Source organism: Bos grunniens, chromosome 6 (genome assembly GCF_055505025.1).
Source record: "Bos grunniens cultivar Pamir isolate PY7600 chromosome 6, Bosgru_T2T1.0, whole genome shotgun sequence".
Classification (NCBI taxonomy): domain Eukaryota; kingdom Metazoa; phylum Chordata; class Mammalia; order Artiodactyla; family Bovidae; genus Bos; species Bos grunniens.
In genome coordinates this window covers 16,609,415-16,634,746 of record NC_141170.1, presented here as the reverse complement: position 1 = coordinate 16,634,746, position 25,332 = coordinate 16,609,415, and the positions used below count along the sequence as shown (strand labels likewise).

General features: G+C 38.9%; 1 protein-coding gene across 49 annotated transcripts in view; it reads right to left on the bottom strand.

Annotated features, from left to right (window-relative positions):
* The window catches only part of MAPK10 (mitogen-activated protein kinase 10), a 373,060-nt gene that overhangs the window by 171,882 nt on the left and 175,846 nt on the right, over positions 1-25,332 (bottom strand). For 22 of the 49 annotated variants that reach the window (XR_015165198.1, XR_015165197.1, XR_015165199.1 and 19 more), the window contains one exon: positions 18,304-18,375. The exons of 7 other annotated variants lie outside the window; for them this stretch is intronic. Coding sequence is in view for 19 of the 42 variants with exons in the window: in XM_086404922.1 (XP_086261048.1) it covers positions 18,304-18,375 (72 nt within the window). In the remaining 23 variants the exon portion in view is untranslated. Of the gene's footprint in view, positions 1-18,276; positions 18,376-25,332 lie in introns of all 49 variants that reach the window. 20 more of the 49 variants (XM_086404959.1, XM_086404939.1, XM_086404956.1 and 17 more) reach the window with 2 other exon arrangements.

The window sequence follows — 25,332 nt, the reverse complement described above, 5'->3', positions numbered from 1 at the left end:
TAGACTGGGTACTTCAGCAAAGGGTAACAGTACAACTTTTATCTATGAATCATTACTGTGAGGCCTTGGGCAAGCTTTTAACAATCTTAGCCTTAGTCCTTTTATATGGAATGCCGGCAACATATGCATATCTTGGAAATAATGTAAGTTTCATTCCAGTTCACCATAATTAAAAAAAAAAAAAGAGAGTCACATGGATTTTCTGGCTTCCCAGTGCATATAAAAGTTGTGTTTACACTATACTGTAGTCTCTTAAGTGTGCAATAGTATTGTGTCTAAACTCCAATGAGCATGAAGTGAATCATAGTCTTTTAGCTGGTGGAAGCTCTTGTCATGTCCTTGGTGACTGCTGACTGATCAGGGTGGTGGCTGCTGAAGGTTGAGGGGCTGTGGAAATTTCTCAAAGTAAGACAACAATAAAGTTTGCCACATCAACTGACTTCCTTTCACAGATGATTTATTCGTAGCATACAGAGCAGTTTCACAACATTTAACCCACAGTAAAACTTCTTTCAAAATTGGAGTCAATCCTCTCAAACACTGCCGCTGCCTTATCAACTACGTTTACACTTCAGTTCAGTTGCTCAGTCGTGTCCGCCTCTTTGCCACCCCATTGCCGTAGCACACCAGGCTTCTCTGTCCATCACCAACTCCCGAAGTTTGCTCAAATTCATGTCAAGTCGGTGATGCCATCCAACCGTCTCATCCTCTGTCGTCCCCTTCTCCTCCTGCCTTCAATCTTTCCCAGCATTAGGGTCTTTTCAAATGAGTCAGTTCTTCACATTAGGTGGCCAAAGTGCTGGATTTTCACCTTCAGGATCAGTCCTTTCAATGAATATTCACGAATGATTTCCTTTTGGATTGACTGGTTGGATCTCCTTGCAGTCCAAGGGACAACAGCACAGTTCAAGAGCATCAATTCTTTGGCACTCATCATTTGTCCAACTCTCACATCCATACATGACTACTCAAAAAACCATAGCTTTGACTAGATGAACCTTTGTCAGCAAAGTAATGTTTCTGCTTTTTAATACGCTGTCTAGGTTGGTCATAGCTTTTCTTCCAAGGAGCAAGGGTCTTTCAATTTCATGGCTGCAGTCACCATGTGCAGTGATTTTGGAGCCCCCCAAAAATAAAGCCTGTCACTGTTTCCACTGTTTCCCCATCTATTTCCCATGAAGTGATGGAACCAGATGCCATGATCTTAGTTTTCTGAATGTTGAGTTTTAAGCCAGATTTTTCACTCTCCTCTTTCACTTTCATCAAGAGGCTCTTTAGTTCTCTGCTTTCTGCCATGAGGGTAGTGTCATCTGCATATCTGAGGTTATTAATATTTTTCCAAGAAATTTTGATTATAGCTTGTGCTTCATCCAGCCTGCCATTTCGCATGATATATTCTGCATATAATTTACATAAGCAGAGTGACAATATAGAACCTCAGCATACTCCTTTCCCTGTTTGGAACCAGTCTGTTATTCCATGCCCAGTTCTAACTGTTAATCCGTGACCTACATACAGATTTCTCAGGAGGCAGGTCAGGTGGTCTGGTATTCCCATCACTTGAAGAATTTTCCACACTTTGCTGTGATCCACACAGTCAAAGACTTTGGCATAGCCAATAAAGCAGAAATAGAAGTTTTTCTGAAACTCTCTTGTTTTTTCCATGATCCAGTGGATGTTGGCAATTTGATCTCTGGTTCCTCTGCCTTTTGTAAATCCAGCTTGAACATCTGAAAGTTCATGGTTCACGTACTATTGAAGTCTGTGTTGGTGAATCTTTAAGCATTACTTTGCTAGTGTGTGAGATGAGTGCAATTGTGTGGTAGTTTGAGCATTCTTTGCCTTTGCCTTTCTTTGAGATTAGAATGAAAACTGACCTTTTCCAGTCCTGAGGCTACTGCTGAGTTTTCCAAATTTGCTGACATATTGAGTGCAGCACTTTCACAGCATCATCTTTCAGGATTTGATATAGCTCAACTGGAATTCCAACACCTCCACTAGCTTTGTTAATAGTGATGCTTCCTAAGGCCTACTTGATTTTGCATTCCAGGATGTCTGACTCTAGACCAGGGATCACACCATTGTGGTTATCTGGGTCATGAATATCTTTTTTGTATAGTTCTTCTGTGTATTCTTGCCACCTCTTCTTAATATCTTCTGCTTCTGTTAGGTCCATGCCATTTCTGTCCTTTATTGCACCCATCTTTGCATGAAATGTTCCCTTGGTATCACTGTTTTTCTTGAAAAGATATCTAGTCTTTCCCATCCTATTGTTTTCCTCTATTTCTTTGCATTGATTGCTGAGGAAGTCTTTCTTATCTCTCCTTGCTATTCTTTGGAACTCTGCATTCAAATGGGTATATCTTTCTTTTTCTCCTTTGCCTTTCATTTCTTTTCTTTTCTCAGCTATTTGTAAGGCCTCCTCAGGCAACCATTTTGCCTTTTTGCATTTTTTTTTCCCTTGGGGATGGTCTTTATCCTTGCCTCCTGTACAATGTCATGAACCTCATTACATAGTTCTTCAGGCATTCTATCTATCAGATCTAGTCTATTGAATCTATTTTTCACTTCTACTATATAATTGTAAGTGACTTGATTTAGGTCATACCTGAATTGCCTAGTGGTTTTCCCTACTTTCTTCAATTTAAGTCTGATTTTGGCAATAAGGAATTCATGATCTGAGCCACAGTCAGCTCCCAGTCTTGTTTTTGCTAACTGTATAGAGCTTCTCCATCTTTGGCTGCAAATAATATAATCAATCTGATTTCATTATTGACCATCCGGTGATGTCCATGTACAGAGTCTTGTCTTCTGTTGCTGGAAAAGGGTGTTTGTTATGACCAGTGCATTCTCTTGACAAAACTCTATTAGCCTTTGTCTTGCTTCATTTTGTACTCCAAAGCCAAATTTGCCTGTTACTCCAGGTGTTTCTTGACTTCCCACCATTACATTCCATTCCCCTATAATGAAAAGGACATCTTTTGGGGGTTTAGGTCTAGAAGGTTTTATAGGTATTCATAGAAGCATTCAACTTCACCTTCTTTAGCATTATTGGTTGGGGCACACACTTGGATTACCGTGACATTGAATGTAAACTATTTTTTACATTATATTCTAAATCCTTTGTTGCCATTTCAACATTCTTCAAAGAAAATCACCAGGAGTAGCTGGCTTCTCAAGAAACTACTTTTTTTGTTCATCCCTAAGAAGCAATTCCTCATCTGTTAAAGTTTTATCATGAGATGGTAGCAATTCAGTCACATCTTCAGGCTTCACTTCTAATTCTAGTTCTCCTGATTTTCCACTGCAGGAATCTTCAGTTCTTCCCTCCACTGAAGCCTCAAACTGTTCAAAGTTCTCCAGGAGGGTTAGAATCAACTTCCTCTAAACTCCTGTTTAATTGATATTCTGACCTTGCCCCATGAATCACAAATATTCTCAATGACAACTAGAATAGTGAATCCTTTCCAGAAGATTTTAAATCTACTTTTCCCAGATCCACCAGAAAAATCACTGTTTATGGCAGCTCTGTCCTTTCATGTCTTAAATAATAAGACTTGAAAGTGGAAATCATTCCTTGGTTCATGACCTCCATAATGGATGCTGTGCTAGAAGGCATGAAAACAACATTAATTTCACTGTACATATCCATCAGAGCTCTTGGGCGACAAGATGCCTTGTCAATGAGCAATAATATGTCAAAAGGAATCTTTTTTTGAACAGTAGGTCTCAACAGCGGGCTTAAATTATTTAGTAAACCATATCATGAATAGATGTGCTGCCATGTAGGCTTTGCTTTTTCATATACAGAGCACAAGCAGAATAGATTTAGCATCATTCTTAAGGGCCCTAGGATTTCCAGAATGGTAAACAAGCATTGGTTTGAACTTAAAGTCACTGGGTATATTAACCCCTAATAAGACAGTTAGGCTGTCCTTTGAAGCTTTGAAGTCAGGCATTAACTTCTCCTCTATAGCTATGAAAATTGGCTTAAAACACAACGTTCAGAAAACTAAGATCATGGCATCTGGTCCCATCACTTCATGGGAAATAGATGGGGAAATAGTGAAACAGTGGCAGACTTTATTTTGGGGGGGCTCCAAAATCACTGCAGATGGTGACTGCAGCCATGAAATTAAAAGACCCTTGCTCCTTGGAAGAAAAGCTATGACCAACCTAGACAGCATATTAAAAAACAGAGACATTACTTTGCCAACAAAGGTCCGTCTAGTCAAAGCTATGATTTTTTTGAGTAGTCATGTATGGATGTAAGAGTTGGACTATAAAGAAAGCTGAGTGCCGAAGAACTGATGCTTTTGAACTGTAGTGTTGGAGAAGACTCTTGAAAGTCTCTTGGACTACAAAGAGATCAAGCCAGTCAATCCAAAAGGAAATCATTCCTGAATATTCATTGGAAGGACTGATGCTGAAGCTGAAACTCCAATACTTTGGCCACCCTGATGTGAAGAACTGACTCCTTGGAAAAGACCCTGATGCTGGGAAAGATTGAAGGCAGGAGGAGAAGGGGATGACAGAGGATGAGATGGTTGGATGGCATCACGGACTCGATAGACATGAGTTTGAGCAAGCTTTGGGACTTGGTGATGGACAGGAAAGCCTGGCCTGCTGCAGTCCATGGGGTTGCAAAGGGTCAGACATGACTGAGTGACTGAACTGAATTGACTGACTCTTTGGCAGTTTCCTCATTTCTCTCAGCCTTTGTAGAACTGAAGGAACTTGAGATCTTGCTCTGGATTAGGTTTTGGCTTCAGGGAATGTTGTGGCTGGCTAAATCTTCTATCCAGACCAGTAAAACTTCTTCTATACCAGAAATAAGGATGTTTCATTTTCTTATCATTCATGTGTTCACTGGAGTAGTGATTTTAATTTCCTTCAAGAACTTTTCCTTTGTATTCATAACTTGGCTAACTTTTTGGCAAAAGAAGCCTAACTTTTGGCTGATCTCAGCTTATAATGGGCTTCCCTCATAGCTCAGATGGTAAAGAATCCACCTGCAATGCAGGAGACCCTGGTTTGATTCCTGGGTCGGGAAGATCCCCTGGAGAAGCGATAGGCTACCCAGTCCCGTACTGTTGGTCTTCCCTTGAGGCTCAGCTGGTAAAGAATCTGGCTGTGATGCAGGAGACCTGGGTTTGATCCCTAGGTTGGAAAGATCCCCTGGAAAAGAGAAAGGCTACCCACCCCAGTATTTTGACCTGGAGAATTCCATGGACTATACAGTCCATGGGGTCACAAAGAGTTGGACACGACTCAGCAATTTTCACTTTCACTTTCAGCTTATAATGACTTCCTCACCAAGCTTAATCATTTCTAGCTTTTAATTAAAAAGTGTCTCAAGACACTGCTATAAAACCAGTGTACAGCCAACAGGTTTCAGAATGGCCAGCTAATAAAATATTTTTCTACCATTTGTGGTGGAGACAGTCAGTTCTCTGTGGATACTCATGTGCTCTACTACATTTCCCAGCCTCCCTTGCAGTTCTATTGGGGCATTTCTGGCCGAGGGATTACAAACAGAAGAGGCAGGTGCCACCTAATGCATTTTGTAGGCATCTTGACCTTTTTAAGAATGAGTTAGAGATGTATTGAGTATATAACCATGCCGGGAGCCGGCACATTGCATATTGAGTGCATATTGCATATTGAGTGCAGCACTTTCCACAGCATCATCTTTCAGGATCTGGAATAGCTCAACTAGAATTCTATCACTGCCGGGAGCCAGCGTGAGGAACTCCGCCCATGGCAAAGGTCATGAGGAAGGAGGCTCGGCATACGCAAAGACGGGATCGAGCCTCAGGAGTCCCCCTGGAAATTCTCGAGCATCTATCCCCAAAACCAGAGTCTGCCTCCTTTCTGCTTTGTGCTTTCACCCACACCTCTGACTTTACGGGGGGGCTGTCCCCCACTACCTCTCTCTGAAAAAAGAGTTAGCTTACAGCTCCAGTTAATAATTCCTGGGTGTGACAGTGTTTAACCTACAAACTCCTTTGGAAATCCTCTAGCCTGCCTGAATAGGTTTTTCCGGCCACATGTGATTGTTCAGAGCCTCCCAACTGTGAGAGGCAGGAGATGTTCTAAACTGTCTAAACACAGATTCCTTTGAGTAGTTAAAAGATTGATTAGAAATTGTATTGGTGAGGGGTTTTTCACTTGTTGGGCCAATGTTTGCTGCTAAGTCTCCATACTCCTTACCTACTATGTCCTTGGCAGTGTATTGATTGATATAATGGGTGTATAGAAATGTAAGTGGTAGCCTCAATGTTTGTAACCTTGGACCCTTGAGTTAATTCTTTTCTTGATTGAGCCCACCTCACCTTTGCCCTATAGGAATGCAACTCTATCCAATGCTTTTTGGAGGCTGGCGCCTGACTTTAGAATAATCGCCTGACTTTAGAATAATCACCTTTAGAGAAAAATAAGTTTCTTAAAATGTTAACAGGCCTCCTGGCCAGAAGATGATGTAAATCACCTGAACTTTTGCATATGATAAGTTTGAAAATCTGGCTTCGATTAGGACCAGGAACTTCTGTCCTTGCATGATTCCACCCCTTCCCCCATTATCCTCTATGCACAACTTAAGGTATAAAAACTACTTTGGAAAATAAAGTGCGGGCTTTGTTCACCGAAACTTGGTCTCCCCATGTCGCTCTCTCTCTCACTCTGGCTGAGTCTCCATCTGGAGCGCGGAACCCACCATGCTTACTAATTATGCCTGGGCTTCTAAGATCCGACCGGGGAGGCCTCAGTGTCTCCTCTCCTTCGGGAGGATGGAAGGACGCCTGCAGCCTACGTAAGTGGTGCAAACTTCTTGTCTTGAAGTCTTATTGGTCTCCCATGTAAACCAAGCTACTCAGCCTCTTTTCTCCACTGAATTTCCTCACTGAGCTATCCTCATTCTATTACTCTTTATATCTTTGATAAATATTTAAATAAATAGGTCGCCTATGCCGTCTCTCCTTTGAATACCCTGGATCAGCCGGGGCTGGACCCCGGCATAACCAGATAAATATATACCTTTAGAGAAGATAAACAAAAGAAGAGTTGAATAACATATTCCTGCTTAGTACTGGTTTTAGAACTCAGAATGAAAGTGGACATTACTCTTCTTAACCTACTGAAAAATTTCACCTTTGCTAAAATTTTAGCCTTTGAACCCCAACCTCAATAACAGCTTTGCAGAAGAGCAAAATTATCACTTCATATATTTTTTGAAATCTTATACCAGAAGGTAATGAAATTAAAATAGTGTATTTAAGGAATTGGGTTTACCTGGTACTCAGATGGTAAAGAATCTACCTGCAATGCAAGAGCCCCACGTTCAATCCCTGGGTTGGGAGGATTCCCCGGAGAACAGAATATCTACCCACTAATTAGTTGATATCTTAGGAACACTTATATAGATTAAAGTGGAATCCACAAATTGGTGCTTTTCTGACACAGCATTAAAGTAATGCTCACCAGGCTTCAGCAGTACGTGAACTGTGAACTTCCAGATGTTCTGCTGGTTTTAGAAAAGGCAGAGGAACCAGAGATCAAATTGCCAACATCCGCTGGATCATGGAAAAAGCAAGAGAGTTCCAGAAAAACATCTATTTCTGCTTTATTGACTATGCCAGAGCCTTTGACTGTGTGGATCACAATAAACTGTGGACAATTCTGAAAGAGATGGGAATACCAGAGCACCTGACCTGCCTCTTGAGAAACCTGTATGCAGGTCAGGAAGCAACAGTTAGAACTGGACATGGAACAACAGACTGGTTCCAAAGAGGAAAAGGAGTACTTGTCACCCTGCTTATTTAACTTATATGCAGAGTACATCATGAGAAACGCTGGGCTGGAGGAAGCACAAGCTGGAATCAAGATTGCCGGGAGAAATATCAATAACCTCAGATATGCAGGCGACACCACCTTTATGGCAGAAAGTGAATAAGAACTAAAGGGCCTCTTGATGAAAGTGAAAGTGGAGAGTGAAAAAGTTGGCTTAAAGCTCAACATTCAGAAAACTAAGATCATGGCATCTGGGCACATCACTGCATGGCAAATAGATGGGGAAACAATGGCTGACTTCATTTTTAGGGCTCCAAAATCACTACAGATGGTGACTGCAGCCATGAAATTGAAAGACACTTACTCCTTGGAAGGAAAGTTATGACCAACATAGACTGCATATTCAAAAGCAGAGACATTACTTTGTCAACAAAGGTCCATCTAGTCAAGGCTATGGTTTTCCCAGTGGTCATGTATGGATGTGAGAGTTGGACTATAAAGAAAGCTGAATGCCGAAGAATTGATGCTTTTGAACTGTGGTGTTGGAGAAGACTCTTGAGAGTCCCTTGGACTGCAAGGAGATCCAACCAGTCCATTCTAAAGGAGATCAGTCCTGGGTGTTCATTGGAAGGACTGATGTTGAAGCTGAAACTCCAATATTTTGGCCACCTGATGCAAAAAGCTGACTCATTTGAAAAGACCCTGATGTTGAGAAAAATTGGGGGCAGGAGGAGAAGGAGACGACAGAGGATGAGATGGTTGGATGGCATCACTGACTCAATGGACGTGAGTTTGGGTAAACTCTGGGAGTTGGTGATGGACAGGGAGGCCTGGCGTGCTGCGGTTCATGGGGTCGCAAAGAGTCGGACACGACTGAGTGACTGGACTGAACTGAACTGAACTGACAGAGCATTATTAACCAAACACTGAAAACCACAGATAATTCTGGGATCTTTTACAGCACAATTATTTTGACAGATATAAGCAATAACTTGCTTTAATCTGATTACTACCTCAACCATAATTGCTCTCATAATATTGAGCTACCTTTACATTCAGGTTAAGATCATTCAACAAGAAGTCAAGCCTGAACTTTCACATGCTTCAAGCAAACCAAACACATACTCACGTAAACCAATAGAGAAGTTCATCATTACAGAACCAAGTCTTAGGTGGGATCTATACATTTTTGTCAGAGAAGGCAATGGCACCCCACTCCAGTACTCTTGCCTGGAAAATCCATGGACAGAGGAGCCTGGTAGGCTGCAGTCCATGGGGTCGCTAAGAGTCGGACATGACTGAGCGACTTCACTTTCACTTTTCTCTTTCATGCATTGGAGAAGGAAATGGCAACCCACTCCAGTGTTCTTGCCTGGAGAATCCCAGGGACAGGGGAGCCTAGTGGGCTGCCGTCTATGGGGTCGCACAGAGTCGGACACGACTGAAGCGACATAGCATAGCATAGCATACATTTTTGTTAGATAATATTTAGTAGCATAACAGAATCTACTTACTAACTGGAATAATTAATAAATCTCTAAAAAAAAAGGCTGCCCGAGGTATAAGACCTAAATGTAACACAAAAGTCACTCTTGAAATCTGTTTAAAAGTTAAGTTTTCGTTTATTTAGAACAGCCACCATTTGTGGCTAGGAAAATTATTATTACTATATATACACACATAGTGCATTTGTTATCCAGACATTAGAGTAGCAAAATAAAATTTAATTACCTAGTCATCTAGTAATATTTTATATCTATTAAGAAAAGCATTGCTTTAACTAGAAAATTCAGCATGCTCAGTCTTGGCCATTATATCTAACAAGGGGCTATACCAAAAAACACTAACTTCTGAAGACACTGAAAACAATTTTGACATTAAGAACTCTACAAAGAGACTGCTATTTGTGTCATTACCCATATACATCAATACTGTCCTTTGGAATTTATATAAAAGTCTTCTTTGTTTTCCTACTGGTGACCAATAGAATCTTAGGCTTCTTTGCATTTAATTATAGTATTTTGGTTCTGAGTCCTAGTCGCTACTCAGTTCAGTTAAAATTCTGTTATAATCAATAGAAGATGTCAAAATTCCATGATGAGACTGGATAAAGACATTCTAGTAAAATGGCTCAGGTTTCCAACCCCAGAATAAAACATAATTGAATTCAGTCTGGGTAGTTAATGACATTGTAAAGATTAAATGAGATAAAGTCTTAATGAAGTCCTCACAGATAGTAAGCATCTGTTAAGTATTGAGGTGTTTCCTTTTCTGACTTGTTATCTTTAGCCCATAGTTATCATTGAGGTTTTAACTCAAAGTCAAAGAAGTTTTCTTTGTGTTTTAAGCCAAGCTACTCTCTACTGCGCTTTAGACTAGATGGTGTGTCCTTTGAGGAGTCACCATATCCACCCTGTACCCCTAATTTCTACAAGTTACAGATCCATATTAGAGGTACTCAGTAAAGAAGTGTGTTAGTCACTTAGTTGTGTCTGACCCTTTACAACCCCATGGACTGTAGCCTTCCAGGTTCCTCTGTCTGTGGAATTCTGTAGGCAAGAAATACTAGAGTGGGTAGCTATTCCCTTCTCCAGAGGATCTTCCTGACCCAGTGATCAAACATGGGTCTCCTGCATTGCAGGCAGATTCTTTATCATCTGAGTTTCTGTGTCACAGCAGAAAAGCAGATCCCTGAGCTCAGTCTCTTTGTTTCTAGTGTTACATAAACCCATAACTGTTGACTCACTAACATGAACCTCCTGTCTCTTAAGCCTTTCTGAAAATCAAGAAATCATTTTACATGATTTGTAACCAACTCAAGCATCAATAACAAGATAGGGCAATAAGTTGATAAATTCTTAGATAAATGTTAGATTAACACTTGTGATTAACAAATTAACCAAAATACAAATTAAATATATTCCAGTCCCATCACTTCATGTCAAATAGATGGGGAAACAGTGGAAACAGTGGCTGACTTTATTTTTTGGGGCTCCAAAATCACTGCAGATGGTTATTGCAGCCATGAAATTAAAAGATGCTTACTCCTTGGAAGGAAAGTTATGAACAACATAGACAGTATATTCAAAAGCAGAGACATTACTTTGTCAACAAAGGTCCGTCTAGTCAAGGCTATGGTTTTTCCTGTAGTCATGTATGGATGTGAGATTGGACTATAAAGAAAGCTGAGCACAGAAGAATTAATGCTTTTGAACTGTGGTGTTGGAGAAGACTCTTGAGAGTCTCTTGGACTGCAAGGAGATCCAACCAGTCCATCCTAAAGGAGATCAGTCCTGGATGTTCATTGGTAAGACTGATGTTGAAGCTGAAACCAATACTGTAGCCATCTGATGTGAAGAGCTGACTCATTGGAAAAGACCCTGTTGCTGGGAAAGATTGAGGGCAGGAGGAGAAGGGGATGACAGAGGATGAGATGGTTGGATGGCATCGCCAACTCAATGGACATGGGTTTGGGTGGACTCCAGGAGTTAGTGATGGACAGGGAGGTCTGGCATGCTGGAGTTCACGGGGTCGCAAAGAGTCGGACACGACTGAGTGACTGAACTGAACTGAACTGATATACACTTTTCAAGATGTTAAGATGTTGAGAAATTGACTTGATTTTCAAAGGTGAGCAAATTTCTACTAGTGCTTTTCTGAGTTTTTATTTACCCTCTTTTATTCAAAAAGCACTTATTGAGCATTTCCTGAATTAAGGTAGAATTCTGGGCTTGGAAGACAAGGATGAGGATGCCCTGGCCCTACCCTAGAGGCCATCACCATTGAGCTGGGAAAGCGTAAACCTGTACAACCAATGGTAACACAAACTGGGATGTGGTAAATGCTGTAGACACCAGTGGATGTGCATGTGGTTTCCAACATACATTATCTCTCTGTGCATATATTTCTTGGTTAAAACCATGACTCATCTATTCAGTACATCAGAGTTCCAAAAACAGCAATTTTCACAGATTTTTTCTTAATTCATAGAGTGAAATTTAACAGTTCTTCACTTTTCTATTCAATTGAGAAAAGAGGGCTAAGAATCTAGCTTACCTACATCTCTGGAGAATCAAGAGTTCTGGCACTTTCAATTCCCTGTTGGTCTATATTTTGTAAATGATTTATACAAGGGCAAACTTAAGATTTTTTTTATTATCTATGACAAATTCCTCCCCATAATAGAGCAAGAAACCTCCTGCCTGCAAAAGCGGCTTGATGTTTTTAAAGAAAAAAAAAAATGAAATGAATAGGAGTAGCTAAAAAATTCAATGAATCTCATGTTCTTCAAATAATTCAACAAAGAAATAAGGTTATTAGTACAGTTAACTGACATATTTACTGTTGATAAATAACTACCTGGGCAATTTTATTTTCTATATTTTCTGTGATTTCTTTCTTATAACAGTGAAAAACCTGGAAATATGATATAACTTTTTAAAGCCAGAGATTAAGATTCAAGAGACCTAGATTCTGGATATTCTTGCTGTTTAGTCACTAAGCTGCATCCGACTTTTTGTGACCCCCATGAACTGTAGCCTGCCAGGCTCCTCTATCTATGAGATTTCCCAGGCAAGAATACTGGAGTGCATTGTCATTTCCTTCTCCAGGGACTCTTCCCCACTTAGGGATGGAGTCCATGTCTCCTGCATTGGTAGGCAGATTCTTCTACCACCGAGCCACCATGAAAGCCCTCCATTTTGGATATACTCAATCCCTAATTGTTGACAAGTTACTTAAAGGTCTTCACATACCACCTGTGAGACAAGAAGTTGGAAACAACCTAACCCTACTATACATGGTGTTAAATGCCACTGCATACCAGGGATCCATGAGATGTCTCATAAAATGAGAAGCTTCCAAAGCACATAGTTTGAAAGACAACTCAAGCAAATAAACAGATAAAACTCAAATAAATAAATTCTGTATTCATTTAGAGAAAATAAATACACCATTTTCTTTAAATTGCTAGAATAGTAAATGAGGCACACAGCTACAGGAAAGAAAAAATAAACATCATCAAATTAAAATTCTCCATGGAAAGTAAATTAAGCACTCTGAGTCACAACTAGAAATATTCTGCTTGCTATGATATTTTTAGGGTTTGTTAAGTTATAGAATACACATGTATATTTTCTAGGTATTAAAAGTTTACAGTAAGCAAAAAAAAAAAAAAATCAGAGCCATTAAAAAAGTTCATGCTTCATTTCTTCTCTTTATTCCTTTGCTTTAAACTCTTTAAGAACTCTTCCTAGAAATAGACACTCTGAATCTGTACCCAAATTTGGGGAGATGATTTAAAAATAACTTCAACCTACATAGAAACTTTTTGGATTAAAAATAATAGCTGAAGTTTTAAGATGTTTTTTTATAATTTCTTAAATTCAGATTAATCTCAAAATACATAAAAAATAAACATTTTTTGTTTGTTTTTGGTTTGGTTCTTAAGGGCTAATGCCCATGGTAAATGACTAGGATCATGGACACTAAGGAAATGGCTTACAATCCTAAAGCTTGCAAATGGTCCAGAGATTCTAACCAGAAATTCAGGCCTGCTCGTTTTCCACCAGGGCACTATCACAGCTGCAATTGACTGCATTAACCAAACATGTATCATTCATTCATTCATTATGCAAATATTTGGTGAGAGCCCACCCTCTGCCAGATATTATTGTTAGTACTACAACACAGCTGTGTGCAGAGGAGACAAAATCCCAACTATGTGCTGCTAATTATTCAACAGCTGGCTGGGGTTGGGGGAGGGAAGAGGACTTATCTGCACGATTTGTTTATTTACATAATGTACATATTCCTATCATGACAGATCTACCAACCCAATATCACTGAACTTAGAGCAGGGAAAGGTGTGCACGCTCAACGCTTGTGAGCCTTGTCAGCCTGTGGGAGCTCACAGCACATCACTGAAAAACTTCCATGCCCAAGTGAAAAATGTATTCCAGCAGAGAGAAACAACATGCCAGTCACATACATCAAAAGCTGTCATGGAGGGGACAAAATAGAAAGACAAAGAGGTTGGGTAGGAAGTGTGAGATAGGCAGTGTGGAGTCGGAAGGGGCAATTTTAGATAGATAAGCAGGAAAGACTCCTACAAATGAATATTTGAGCCAAGTTCTAAAGGTAGTGAACGAGTGAGACAAGTGCAAGAGTATTCTAAGGAAGCGTGTCTAGGCGGCAATACCCAAGGCAAAGGCTCAGGGATTTAAGAATTTTTACCATTAGTGAGGTGGGAAGACATCTCACTGACCGAACGGTTTTTCTGTTTCATTTGTTTTCTTTTTAATCAAGGAGTGACGTGATCTCCCTTATATTTTTCAAACATATCTCTTGATGAAGTTTTGAGAGTAAACCCCTTAAGCTCCCGCAATAACCCAGGCTTGGATCAGAATCAGCTCAGTTCAGTTCAGTAGCTCAGTAGTGTCTGACTCTTTGCGACCCCATGAACCGCAGCACGCCAGGCCTCCCTGTCCGTCACCAACTCCCAGAGTTTATCCAAACTCATGTCCATTGAGTCGGTGATGCCATCCAACCATCTCATCCTCTGTTGTCCCCTTCTCCCTCCACCTTCAATCTTTCCCAGCATCAGAGTCTTTTCAAATGAGTCAGCTCTTTGCAACATGTGACCAAAGTATTGGAGTTTCAGCTTCAACATCACTCCTTCCAATGAACACCCAGGACTGATCTCCTTTAGAATGGACTGGTTGGATCTCCTTGCAGTCCAAGGGACTCTCAAGAGTCTTCTCCAACACCACAGTTCAAAAGCATTAATTCTTCGGTGCTCAGCTTTCTTTATAGTCCAACTCTCACACCCATACAAGACTACTGGAAAAACCATAGCCTTGACTAGATGGACCTTTGTTGGCAAAGTAATGTCTCTGCTTTTTAATATGCTGTCTATGTTGGTCATAACTTTCCTTCCAAGGAGTAAGCGTCTTTTAATTTCATGGCTGCAGTTATCATCTGCAGTGATTTTGGAGCCCCCAAAAATAAAGTCAGCCACTGTTTCCACTGTTTATCCATCTATTTGCCATGAAGTGATGGGACCAGATGTCATGATCTTAGTTTTCTGAATGTTGAGCTTTAAACCAACTTTTTCACTCTCCTCTTTCACTTTCATCAAGAGGCTTTTTAGTTCTTCACTTTCTGCCATAGGGTGGTGTCATCTGTATATCTGAGGTTATTGATATTCCTCCGGGCAATCTTGATTCCAGCTTGTGCTTCTTCCAGCCCAGCGTTTCTCATGATGTACTCTGCATATAAGTTAAATAAGCAAGGTGACAATATACAGCCTTGATGTACTCCTTTTCCTATTTGGAACCAGTCTGTTGTTCCATGTCCAGTTCTAACTGTTGCTTCCTGACCTGCATACAGGTTTCTCAAGAGGCAGGTCAGATGGTCTGCTATTCCCATCTCTTTCAGAATTGTCCACAGTTTATTGTGATCCACACAGTCAAAGGCTTTGGCATAGTCAATAAAGCAGAAATAGATGTTTTTCTGGAACTCTCTTTTTCGATGATCCAGCGGATGTTGGCAATTTGATCTCTGGTTCTTCTGCCTTTTCTAAAACCAGCTTGAACATCTGGAAGTTCACGGTTCACATATTGCTGAAGCCTGGCTTGGAGAATTTTAAGCATTACTTTACTAGCGTGTGAGATGAGTGCAATTGTGCAGTAGTTTGAGCATTCTTTGGCATTGCCTTTCTTTGGGATTGGAATGAAAACTGACCTTTTCCAGTCCTGTGGCCACTGCTGAGTTTTCCAAATTTGTTGGCATATTGAGTGTAGTACTTTCACAGCATCATCTTTCAGGATTTGAAATAGCTCAATTGGAATTCCATCACCTCCACTAGCTTTGTTTGTAGTGAAGCTTCCTAACGCCCACTTGACTTCGCATTCCAGGATGTCTGGCTCTAGGTCAGTGATCACACCATCGTGATTATCTTTTGTTCGTGAAGATCTTTTTTGTACAGTTCTTCTGTGTATTCTTGCCACTTCTTCTTAATATCTTCTGCTTCTGTTAGGTCCATACCATTCCTGTCCTTTATTGAGCCCATCTTTGCATGAAATGTTCCCTTGGTATCTCTAATTTTCTTGAAGAGATCTCTAGTCTTACCATCAGAATGGATCAGAGTGGTAATGGAGAAATTGGTAAGATTCTAGATATACTTTTAAAGGGGAGCCAACAGAATTTACTGACAGATTGGATGCAAAGTGTTGTCCAAAAGCTTATTCTGAAGATTTTGTTCTAAGAAACTGGAAAGAGGGGTTAGCATTTACTGAATTAGAGCAGAGCAATTTTGACAGAAAGATCAAGTATTTGGTTTGGTATATGTGTCATTTGCTACACCTATTAGACATTTGAGCTGAGATGTAGAACAAGCAATTGGGTATATGAGCCAAGTTTCAGGGAAAGCTTTTGCTAGAGGTATAACTGGGGAGTATTCACGGTATCGATAATATTTAAAACACTAGAGTTCAAATGAGAGCCCCACAAGAGAGAGCATGAATTTAGTGAAGATTTAGTTAACTACTTAACAAAAACATATTCTCAGTGCTCTGCAAGTATGAACTCACTTGTTTCTTATAAACCTATTACCTTTTCCCTTTTTACTAATTAACCGAAGCACAGTAAGGTTAACTAACTTGCCCAAGCTCACAAGTAAATGGCTAAGTGGCAGATTTAGAATTTCTAACCCAGGCTGTTCAGATTCAGAGCTTTTGTTTTGTTTTGTTTTAATTTTAATTAAAAGAGGATAATTACTTTATAATATTGTGGTGGTTTTTGCCATACATTGACATGAATCAGTCATGGGTGCACATGTTTCCCCCCATCCTGAACCCTTCTTCCACCTCCCTCCCTACCTCATCCCCCTGGGTTGTCCCAGAGCACCAGCTCTGAGTGCTCTGCTTCACGCATGGAACTTGCACTGGTCATCTATTTTACATATAGTAATATACATGTTTCAATGCTATTCTCTCAAATCATCCCACCCTCATCTTCTCCCACATGTTCCAAAAGTATGTTCTTTACATCTGTGCCTCTTTTGCTGCCTTGCATATACGATCGTCATTACTGTCTCTCTAAATTCCATGTATGTATATATCTATATATACATATATATATATATATATATGTTAATACACTGTATTGGTTTTTCTCTTTCTGACCTACTTCACTCCAGATCCAGAGTTCTTATTAGAGAAATCATCTGAAAGCCTGGAAGTTTGTGGCACTACAACAATTTAGAGGCCAGGAAGATAAAATAGATCAGTAAATCCTATTCATAGAACATAATACATTTTATTTTTCCATAGAAATTCTAACTACGCTCAGCGTACAGAGTAGATTTACCAGTGTTTTGTTTTCTTTGTACTTTTCTATATTTTCTATAATAAGCATGTTACTTCTAGAATTAGAAAATATTGTATTAAAATAATATTATTTTGAGTTATTTTTTAAACCTCATTTCAAGGGACATATGTCATTCTGTGTATATAACCCATCTCGATGAGAAAATACAGCAAAAATCATTACAGAAAAAATGGAAGTGCTCTCTGCTTGGAGTACGATTAGAGCTACTATAAAATTTACCAGCCACATAACAATCCCTAGTGTAAAACTGAGCTCTGTTAATGATACAATGACCACAGTCTTAAGTCAGAATGACCTAAACATACATAGAGGAGGTACGAGCACCTCAAGTAGACTTTTTCTTAAGAATATCATTTGTATGAATACAGGAGTGCAGACCTTCTATTGTCCATGTACACTACCTCGTCACTAGTAGGTTAGCGATACCTTTATTTGTCACATTGCTGCTAGTCTTATTTGTTCCCAACTCCTGGCTAGAACAGGGCATTGAAAAACGAACTAAGGGCTGTGTGTGCATGCTCAGTTGTGTCTGACTCTTTGCGGCCTCATGCATTGTAGCCCACGAGGCTCCTCTTTCCATGGAATTTTCCAGGCAAGAATACTGGAGTGGGTTGCCATTCCCTTCTCCAGGGGATCTTCCCAACTCAGGAACCAAAACCCTGTCTCCTGCGTTGTCTGCATTGGCAGGGGGATTCTTTACCACTAGTGCCACCACGGAAGCCAAACCAAGCACTACCTACACACTGTTACATCTGAGTCCTGGAGACTCTGCACTTGGGGCTCATCAGTCCTGGGATCAAAAATAATATCTATTTCAGCTATTTTGATTATTTAAGCCACATTTTAAGGATTTGAAAAAGACATATTAATGCTGTTAAATATAGTAAGAAATCACTTTATACTGTGATTAAGTACAATATTTGCAATATTAAAAAGAATTCTCTTCATTCCTATTCTAAGATAAATGAACTGGGGGAAAAAAATCTAGGCATCCAATTCTACTCCCTAGGCTACTTTTAATTCTACATAAACACTAACTTTAGTGTGAAACGTGCAAGATGAAATGGCAAAATGGAAATACAAGGGAATATACTGTACCTTGTTTTACCTGTAAGGAACACACACCTGACAAAAGGCAATTTTCACATCCAAGGTTGGTTCACTGCAGTAGTACAATAAATGGAGGCTCATAAATACCTACAGAAAAAAAGGGGGCATGAATTGCTAACTCACCTAATCATTCATTATTTAATAGTTATAAAATTTAGTATAATTTGAATTATACACAAGGTGTCATGCACAACATATATTTGGCATAATCCTTTTCAGACCAGTGCCAGGTACTTTTCACAAATTGCAAATATTAAATGAAATAAGGTAAAAAAGGTCTTATCATCTATCCTGATGGATGTCATCACAATCATGAAGAATAGATATAAGAAACTGAATATACCTCATATGTTAAAGTTAATTACATCCTATCACAGAGCACTTTCAGTTCTGGGCTTTCCTGATGGCTCAGATGGTAAAGAATCTGCCTGCAATGCAGGAGACCCAGGTTAGAACCTTGGGTCAGGAAGATTCCCCTGGAGAAATGAATGGCCAACCCGCTCCAGCATTCTTAGCTGGAGAATCCCATGGACAGAGGAGCCTGGTAGGCTATAGTCCATGGGGTCAAAGTTAAGTACATCTTATCACAGAGCACTTTCAGTTCTAGGCATCTAATTCTTAAAAATATCAAATATATGTTCAAGAAGATATATATAAGAATATTTATTGTAGAATTAAGGGCTTCCCCGGTGGTTCAGCAGTAGAGAATCCGCCTGCAATGCAGAAGAGGCAGGAGACTCTGGTTCAGTTTCTGGGTCCAGAAGATCCCCTGGAGAAAGAAAAGACAACCCATTCCAGTTTTTTTACCTAGATAAGCCCATGGACAGGAGAACCTAGTGGGCGATAGTCTATACGGTCGCAAAGAGTCAGACGGGACTGAAGCAACTGAGCACACACTCAAAAAAAACTTAATTTATAATAAAATTACAGACAGGACTTGGAGTAATTGAATCAGAGCTTAGGGTATCAGCATAGATAAACATTTCAAACATGATGCTGAATGGGGAAAAAGTATCTTTCAAAAAAGTATCAATATCATTATTAGTGTAAAATTTTGAAGTACATAAAATAATATAAATTGCTTTGTTATCTAACCATATAACCATAGAGTAAAAAAGATACTATATTAACATGTGTTTAATCGTGGTGGTAAGAAAAGATTTCAAGTATATTATTTTCTGTATGTTTCTTAAAACTCCTAAAGTTTTAAGGAGAGGATAATAATCTAGAGGTGGAAGTGCCAAATCAGGTATTGGTTATTTGGAAATGATGAGGCAGCATCAGAAAAATCCAACTGAAATCTTATTCAGTTCAATTGAACACACTTGATTGAATATTTATTATGCAAAAGATACAATTCTGTGATTAAACAATTTTAAAGCCACTATTGACAAAGACTTCTGTTTCAGGCAATATGAATGGCAAGATATCCTGAAAACCACTTTCAGTGCAAAATTGTTAAAAAGGTTAGATGAAAGAGACAAAATATTTTTAAAATGCATAGCTGAGCTGCTCAAAAAGAAAAAAGGGTAAGAAGAATTCTGCGAGACTGAAAACAAAGTGAAAGGATCCATGCGGAGAAGTAAATGAGCTGAACCCGTCACTTGTGCACAGACCATCTGCTGATGTCTGAAGATCAGAACCTTAGCTTTTAAAGGGCAGCAGGCAAGAAGCCGAAGCTTGGAGCTGATCTGTGACGGGTAGGCACACTGGAAACACCTGCATAACATTTACTACAAAAAGTTCCAAACAAAACTCTGGAACAAGCAAAATAATTCCAGAAGTTCAGAATTGCAAATATATACACACATATATATTTTTTACATTGGAATGTGTGTAGATTTTTTAAATACAAAAAAAGAATGGCAGGAGTAGAATATATAAGACATTTCTGAAGAACAAGGTGGATATTTGAGGGGGTTGGGAGAGAATTGCTCCACCAGACAAGATTTAATATAAAGCTGTAGTATGTAAAGCTACATGGTATTGATGCCGAGAGAGTTGCTCATTCATGTCCGAGTCTTTGTGGCTCCATGGACTGTAGCCCACCAGGCTCCTCTGTCCATGGGGTTCTCCAGGCAAGAATACCGGAGTGGGTAGCCATTCTCTTCTCCGGGGGATTTACCCGACCCAGAGATCGAACTGGGGCCTCCTGCACTGCAGGCAGATTCTTTAACATTTGGGCCACCAGGGAAAGAAAGTGAAAGTGGAAGTGAAAGTCTCAGTTTTGTCCGACTCTTTGGCATCCCATGGGCTATACAATCCATGGAATTCTCCAGGCCAGATTACTGGAGTGGGTAGTTGTTCCCTTCTCCAGAGGATCTTCCCAAACCAGGAATGGAACAGGGGTCACCTACATTGTGGGCGGATTCTTTGTCAGCTGAGCCAACCAGGGAAGCCCAAGAATAGTGGAGTGGGTAAGCCTAACCCTTCTCCAGAGGATCTTCCTAACCCAGGAATCGAACCCAGGTCTCCTGCATTGCAGGCGGATTCTTTACCAGCTGAGCTATCAGAGAAGCCTGATTAATAGATCAGAGAGCCCAGAAGCAGATGCTTACATACATAGAATCAAACAGATAATGTTATGTTAATGTAGATGTTTAAACCTGATTATATTAAAGATACCTGGGAAAAGATGAAACTTTGCATTAAAGCATGCAGAGACAATTAGTCATGAATACTGGGGCAAGGGGAAAAGGACATACACCCTTTGCTAAGAGACAGTTGCTTCTCGTATTTGTGCAAGTCTTACAGGCAGAGGCGCTGGCTGCCTTTATTCCAGACTATGTTCTCAAGGATAGTTATAAGAAAAAACAGCCTTGGAAGGGAAAGATGCCACTCTCTGGAGTATAAGGCAGGTTTTATTACTATCTATTATCCAGTATAATATAGACAAGGTGCCCCTCTAGGTTAAAGGTAAGGCATGCTAACCGCCCACTACAAGAGACCCTCTTCTGTAACACAACTCACTGTTTGTGTGGTAGTCATCTGACCTTCCTTGAGTCACCCTATGGGAACTGGGTTTGAGAAACTGGCATGAATTCTGACACTGTAGCTCCTGCTATTAATGTGAGTAGTAAAGAACTTTTCACCTGACTCGGGAACTGCGTTTCTTCTGCCCCAGCATCCTCTGGCAGGCTACTTTGTTAGCTTGCAGGCAGAGTAACATCTTAGACTGTTAAAAGTTCTTCACAATCTCTACCTCACATTGTATACAAAACACAATTCCAGATGGATAAAATTGTTCAAGAAAGCCCAAACTTTAAATAATATGGAAGGAAATGTAGTTGAATGTCTGAAAAATACATCATAAATAATATGCAAGTTGGTGGGAGTTGGGAGGGAAGTTCAAGAGGGAGGGCATATGTGTATACCTGTGGCTGATTCATGTTGATGTATGGCAGAAACCATCACACTACTGTAAAGTAATTACCCTCCAATTGAAATAAAATAAAAAAAAACACAAACATGTAAGTTGCTACCTTATAAAGGAAACTGTTGACAAAACAGACTACTTAAAATGAATCATTTCTGTTTATGAAAAAATGTGACAGGGTAAAAAAAAGTAGGCCATAAATTCAGAAAAGATATTTGACAGACACATAACCAGAGGAAGATTCATCCAGAATCTATAAAGAGCCCCTAAAATATGAGAATAAAAAGGCAGAGAATCCACAAGAAGAATGGACAATAAAACATGGACTACATTTCATAGAAAAAGAAATATAAAAGCTTTCATAAATATATGTGTAATTTTAAGCCACACTGAGATACTATTTTATACCTATCAAATTGATAAAAACTGAAAAGTATGATAATGTTCAGTTTTTACAAAGCAGTTGCTCAGATGGGGATGTTTATACACCGCTGATAGTTATACACAACTGGCAGTTAGAATAACCAAATCCAGGGGCAAAATAGCACTAGGAAATAAACTTCTGCATACCCTGCTGCTGCTGCTGCTGCTGCTAAGTCGCTTCAGTCGTGTCCGACTCTGTGCGACCCCATAGACGGCAGCCCACCAGGCTCCCCCGTCCCTGGGATTCTCCAGGAAGAACACTGGAGTGGGCTGCCATTTACCACCCAGCAATTCTATTTCTATACATACTTCCAGAGACACTCTTGTGTTTTGCTACCAGGATACACATAAAAGGCAGTTCATGAGAATACTTTTGTAATGGTAAAATAAATAATAAAAACTAATACTAGGAAAAAACAAATAATCATAGAAAGACCAATGAATAAACTATGGTACATTCATTGAGTACAAAGCAATGAAATGGTTGTTCAAAGAAACAAACATCCAGGTGACACAATATCATAAACATTTTAAACAAATGAAAAGAAATCCTACAGTATGTAGTTTCTTTTTTCTTTGATTGGGCTTCTTTTGTTCAGCAAAATGCTTTTAAATGTACCTATGTTGGCATAAATATCAATAATAGTTCTATTTATTGCTGAGTAAAATGTATCAGTTAATTTATCTATTCTGCTTTTAGACATTAGAGGTGTTTCTAATTTTTGGATATCAATAATGTTGCATGAACATTTATGTACATGTATTTTTGCACAAATATGTTTTCATTTCTTTGGGGAAAATATCTAAAGAGGGAATTGTTGGGTCATTGGATAAGGATATATTTAACTTATTAAAAACTGTTAGACACATTGGCTACCCACTGTAGCAATGCATAAAAATTCAGTTGCTTCACATCCTTGCCAACAATTGGAGTTATCAGTTTTCTAAATTTTAGTCAGTATTTAGTAATATTTTATTATAGTTTTATTTTTTTACTTCCCTGATGACTAATAGTGTTACCAACTTTTCCATGTGTTTATTGGCCATTTATTTATCTTATTTGGTGAAGTGCCTTTTCAAGTACTTTGTCCATTTGGTGAGACTGTAAATAGGGGAAGGGGGTTGTCTTTTTACAGAAATTTTAGAAATTCTCTATTTCGGGTGAAAGTTTACTATTACTTACATGTATTATGAATATTTTCTTTCAGTCTGTAGCTTACATATTCAGGTTACTAATGTTGTTTTCAGTGAATAATAATTTTATGAAATTTATTTTACAATTTTTTTCCTTTAATTATTAGCATTTTCTTGGTTTTGTTAGGGCTCTTTGCCCACCCCAAGTTCATTAGGATTTTCCTGCACATTTTCTTCATGAAGCTTGACATTGTTATTTTTATTTTTAGGTCTGTGATACCTCTCCAATAAATTTCAATTCATGCTATGATGTATATGTTGAGATTCACTTTTATTTCCTTAATGATACCCAGCGGCTCAAACATTCTTGGTGAAAAGACTTTCCTTTCCATATTGAGTTGCCTGCTGTCTTCATTCAATTGACTGCACCAGTGTAAGTCTATTTCAGCACTCCATTCTATTCCATTTATCTGTTGTCTATCTTTAACCCAATACCATCCTGTCTTGACTACTGTAGATTTATAACATTCTTAAAATTAGGTAAATACTTCAAAATTTTGTTTTTATTTGGGAGACTAGTCGAGGTCTCTGCATTTCCACATTAATTTTAAAATCAGCCTAGTGTTTCAAAATATTAATAAGTTAAAAAAGAAAAACTTCTAAAATGTTGTTTTGGATTGCATTGGGAAGAACAGATATCTTAAAGTTGAGTGTTCTATCCACCACAATCATAGTATATTTGTCCATTTACTTGAGTACTCTCTAATTTATCTTGGTAATGTTTTGCAGTTTATAGTATATAAATACACCTTATATGTTTTTTAAGTTTACTCTTAAACATTTATATTTTTGATGCAATTATAAATGACATTTTCATTTTCACTTCCTAAACACTCATTTCTAAAAATGAAGTCAACTTTTGTAAGCGACCTTATATTTAGGGGCTTGCTAAATTCACTTATGTGTGCGTTGGTCACTCAGTCATGTCCAACTCTTCGGTACCCCACAGACTAGCCCTCCAGGCTCCTCTGTCCATGGATTCTCCAGGCAAGAATACTGGAGTGGGTTGCCATTTCCCTTCTCCAGGGGATCATCTTGATCAACAGATTGAACTCAGGTCCTCTGCATTGCAGGTGAATTCTTTCCTGTCTGAGTCACCTAAATCTAGTAAATATTTTGCTGATAGTTTAGGAGTTTCTTTACACACAAAAATGTCTTCAGTGAAGACAGTTCTTGCTTTTTCCTTTCCAGTATGCCTTTTATTTTTTTCAGCTAATTGTCCTGCCTTTGAAACAACATTGAATAGAAGTGATGACTTGCTGATAATCTCTGCCTTTTAACAGATCCACATATCCATTTTCATTTAAATTATGAACGTTAAGTCCATCATCATACAATTAGTTTTGAATGTGTGTGTGCTAAGTCGTTTCAGTCTGTTTCAACTCTGAGAGTCTATAGACTGTAGCCTGTCAGTCTCCTCTGTCCATGAAATTCTCCAGGCATGAATACTGGACTGGGTAGTAAGGCCCTCCTCCAGGGGAATCTTCCCCGGGATCAAAACCACATCTTTTATGTCTCCCGCATTGGCAGGCGGGTTCTTTACCACTAGCGCCACCTGGGAAGTCATTAGTTTTGTATTTATTCTTTAATCCCAATTTTCTGGAAGAGCCTTTCTGTAAGAATTGAGTATTGTTTTGTTTCCCATTTTATTTTACATAATAAGTTATTATTTATACTTCTTTTTCTTTTATTAATGAGTGTTTCTCTAGAGTTTGCAATCTTCATTTTTAATTTTTAGTAAATTAGATTCAAATAATATTATTCTACTCCAAACATGTAGTTTTAAAAACTTACAATAGTATGCTTCAATTTTCACCTCTAATGCTTTAAGATATTGTTATCATATGTTTTATTTATACATATTTTATAAACCCTACAGCACATTGCTATTATTTTTCCTTTGCTTAAGTCATTCTATTTTAAAGAAATTAAGAATTTACAAAGAAAAGTATTTTATATTTAATCATATATTCTGTGTGTAGTCCTTTCACACCTCTAAGTTTATTTTTAAGCACTTTTATTCTTATATTTTCATGTTATTATAAATGACA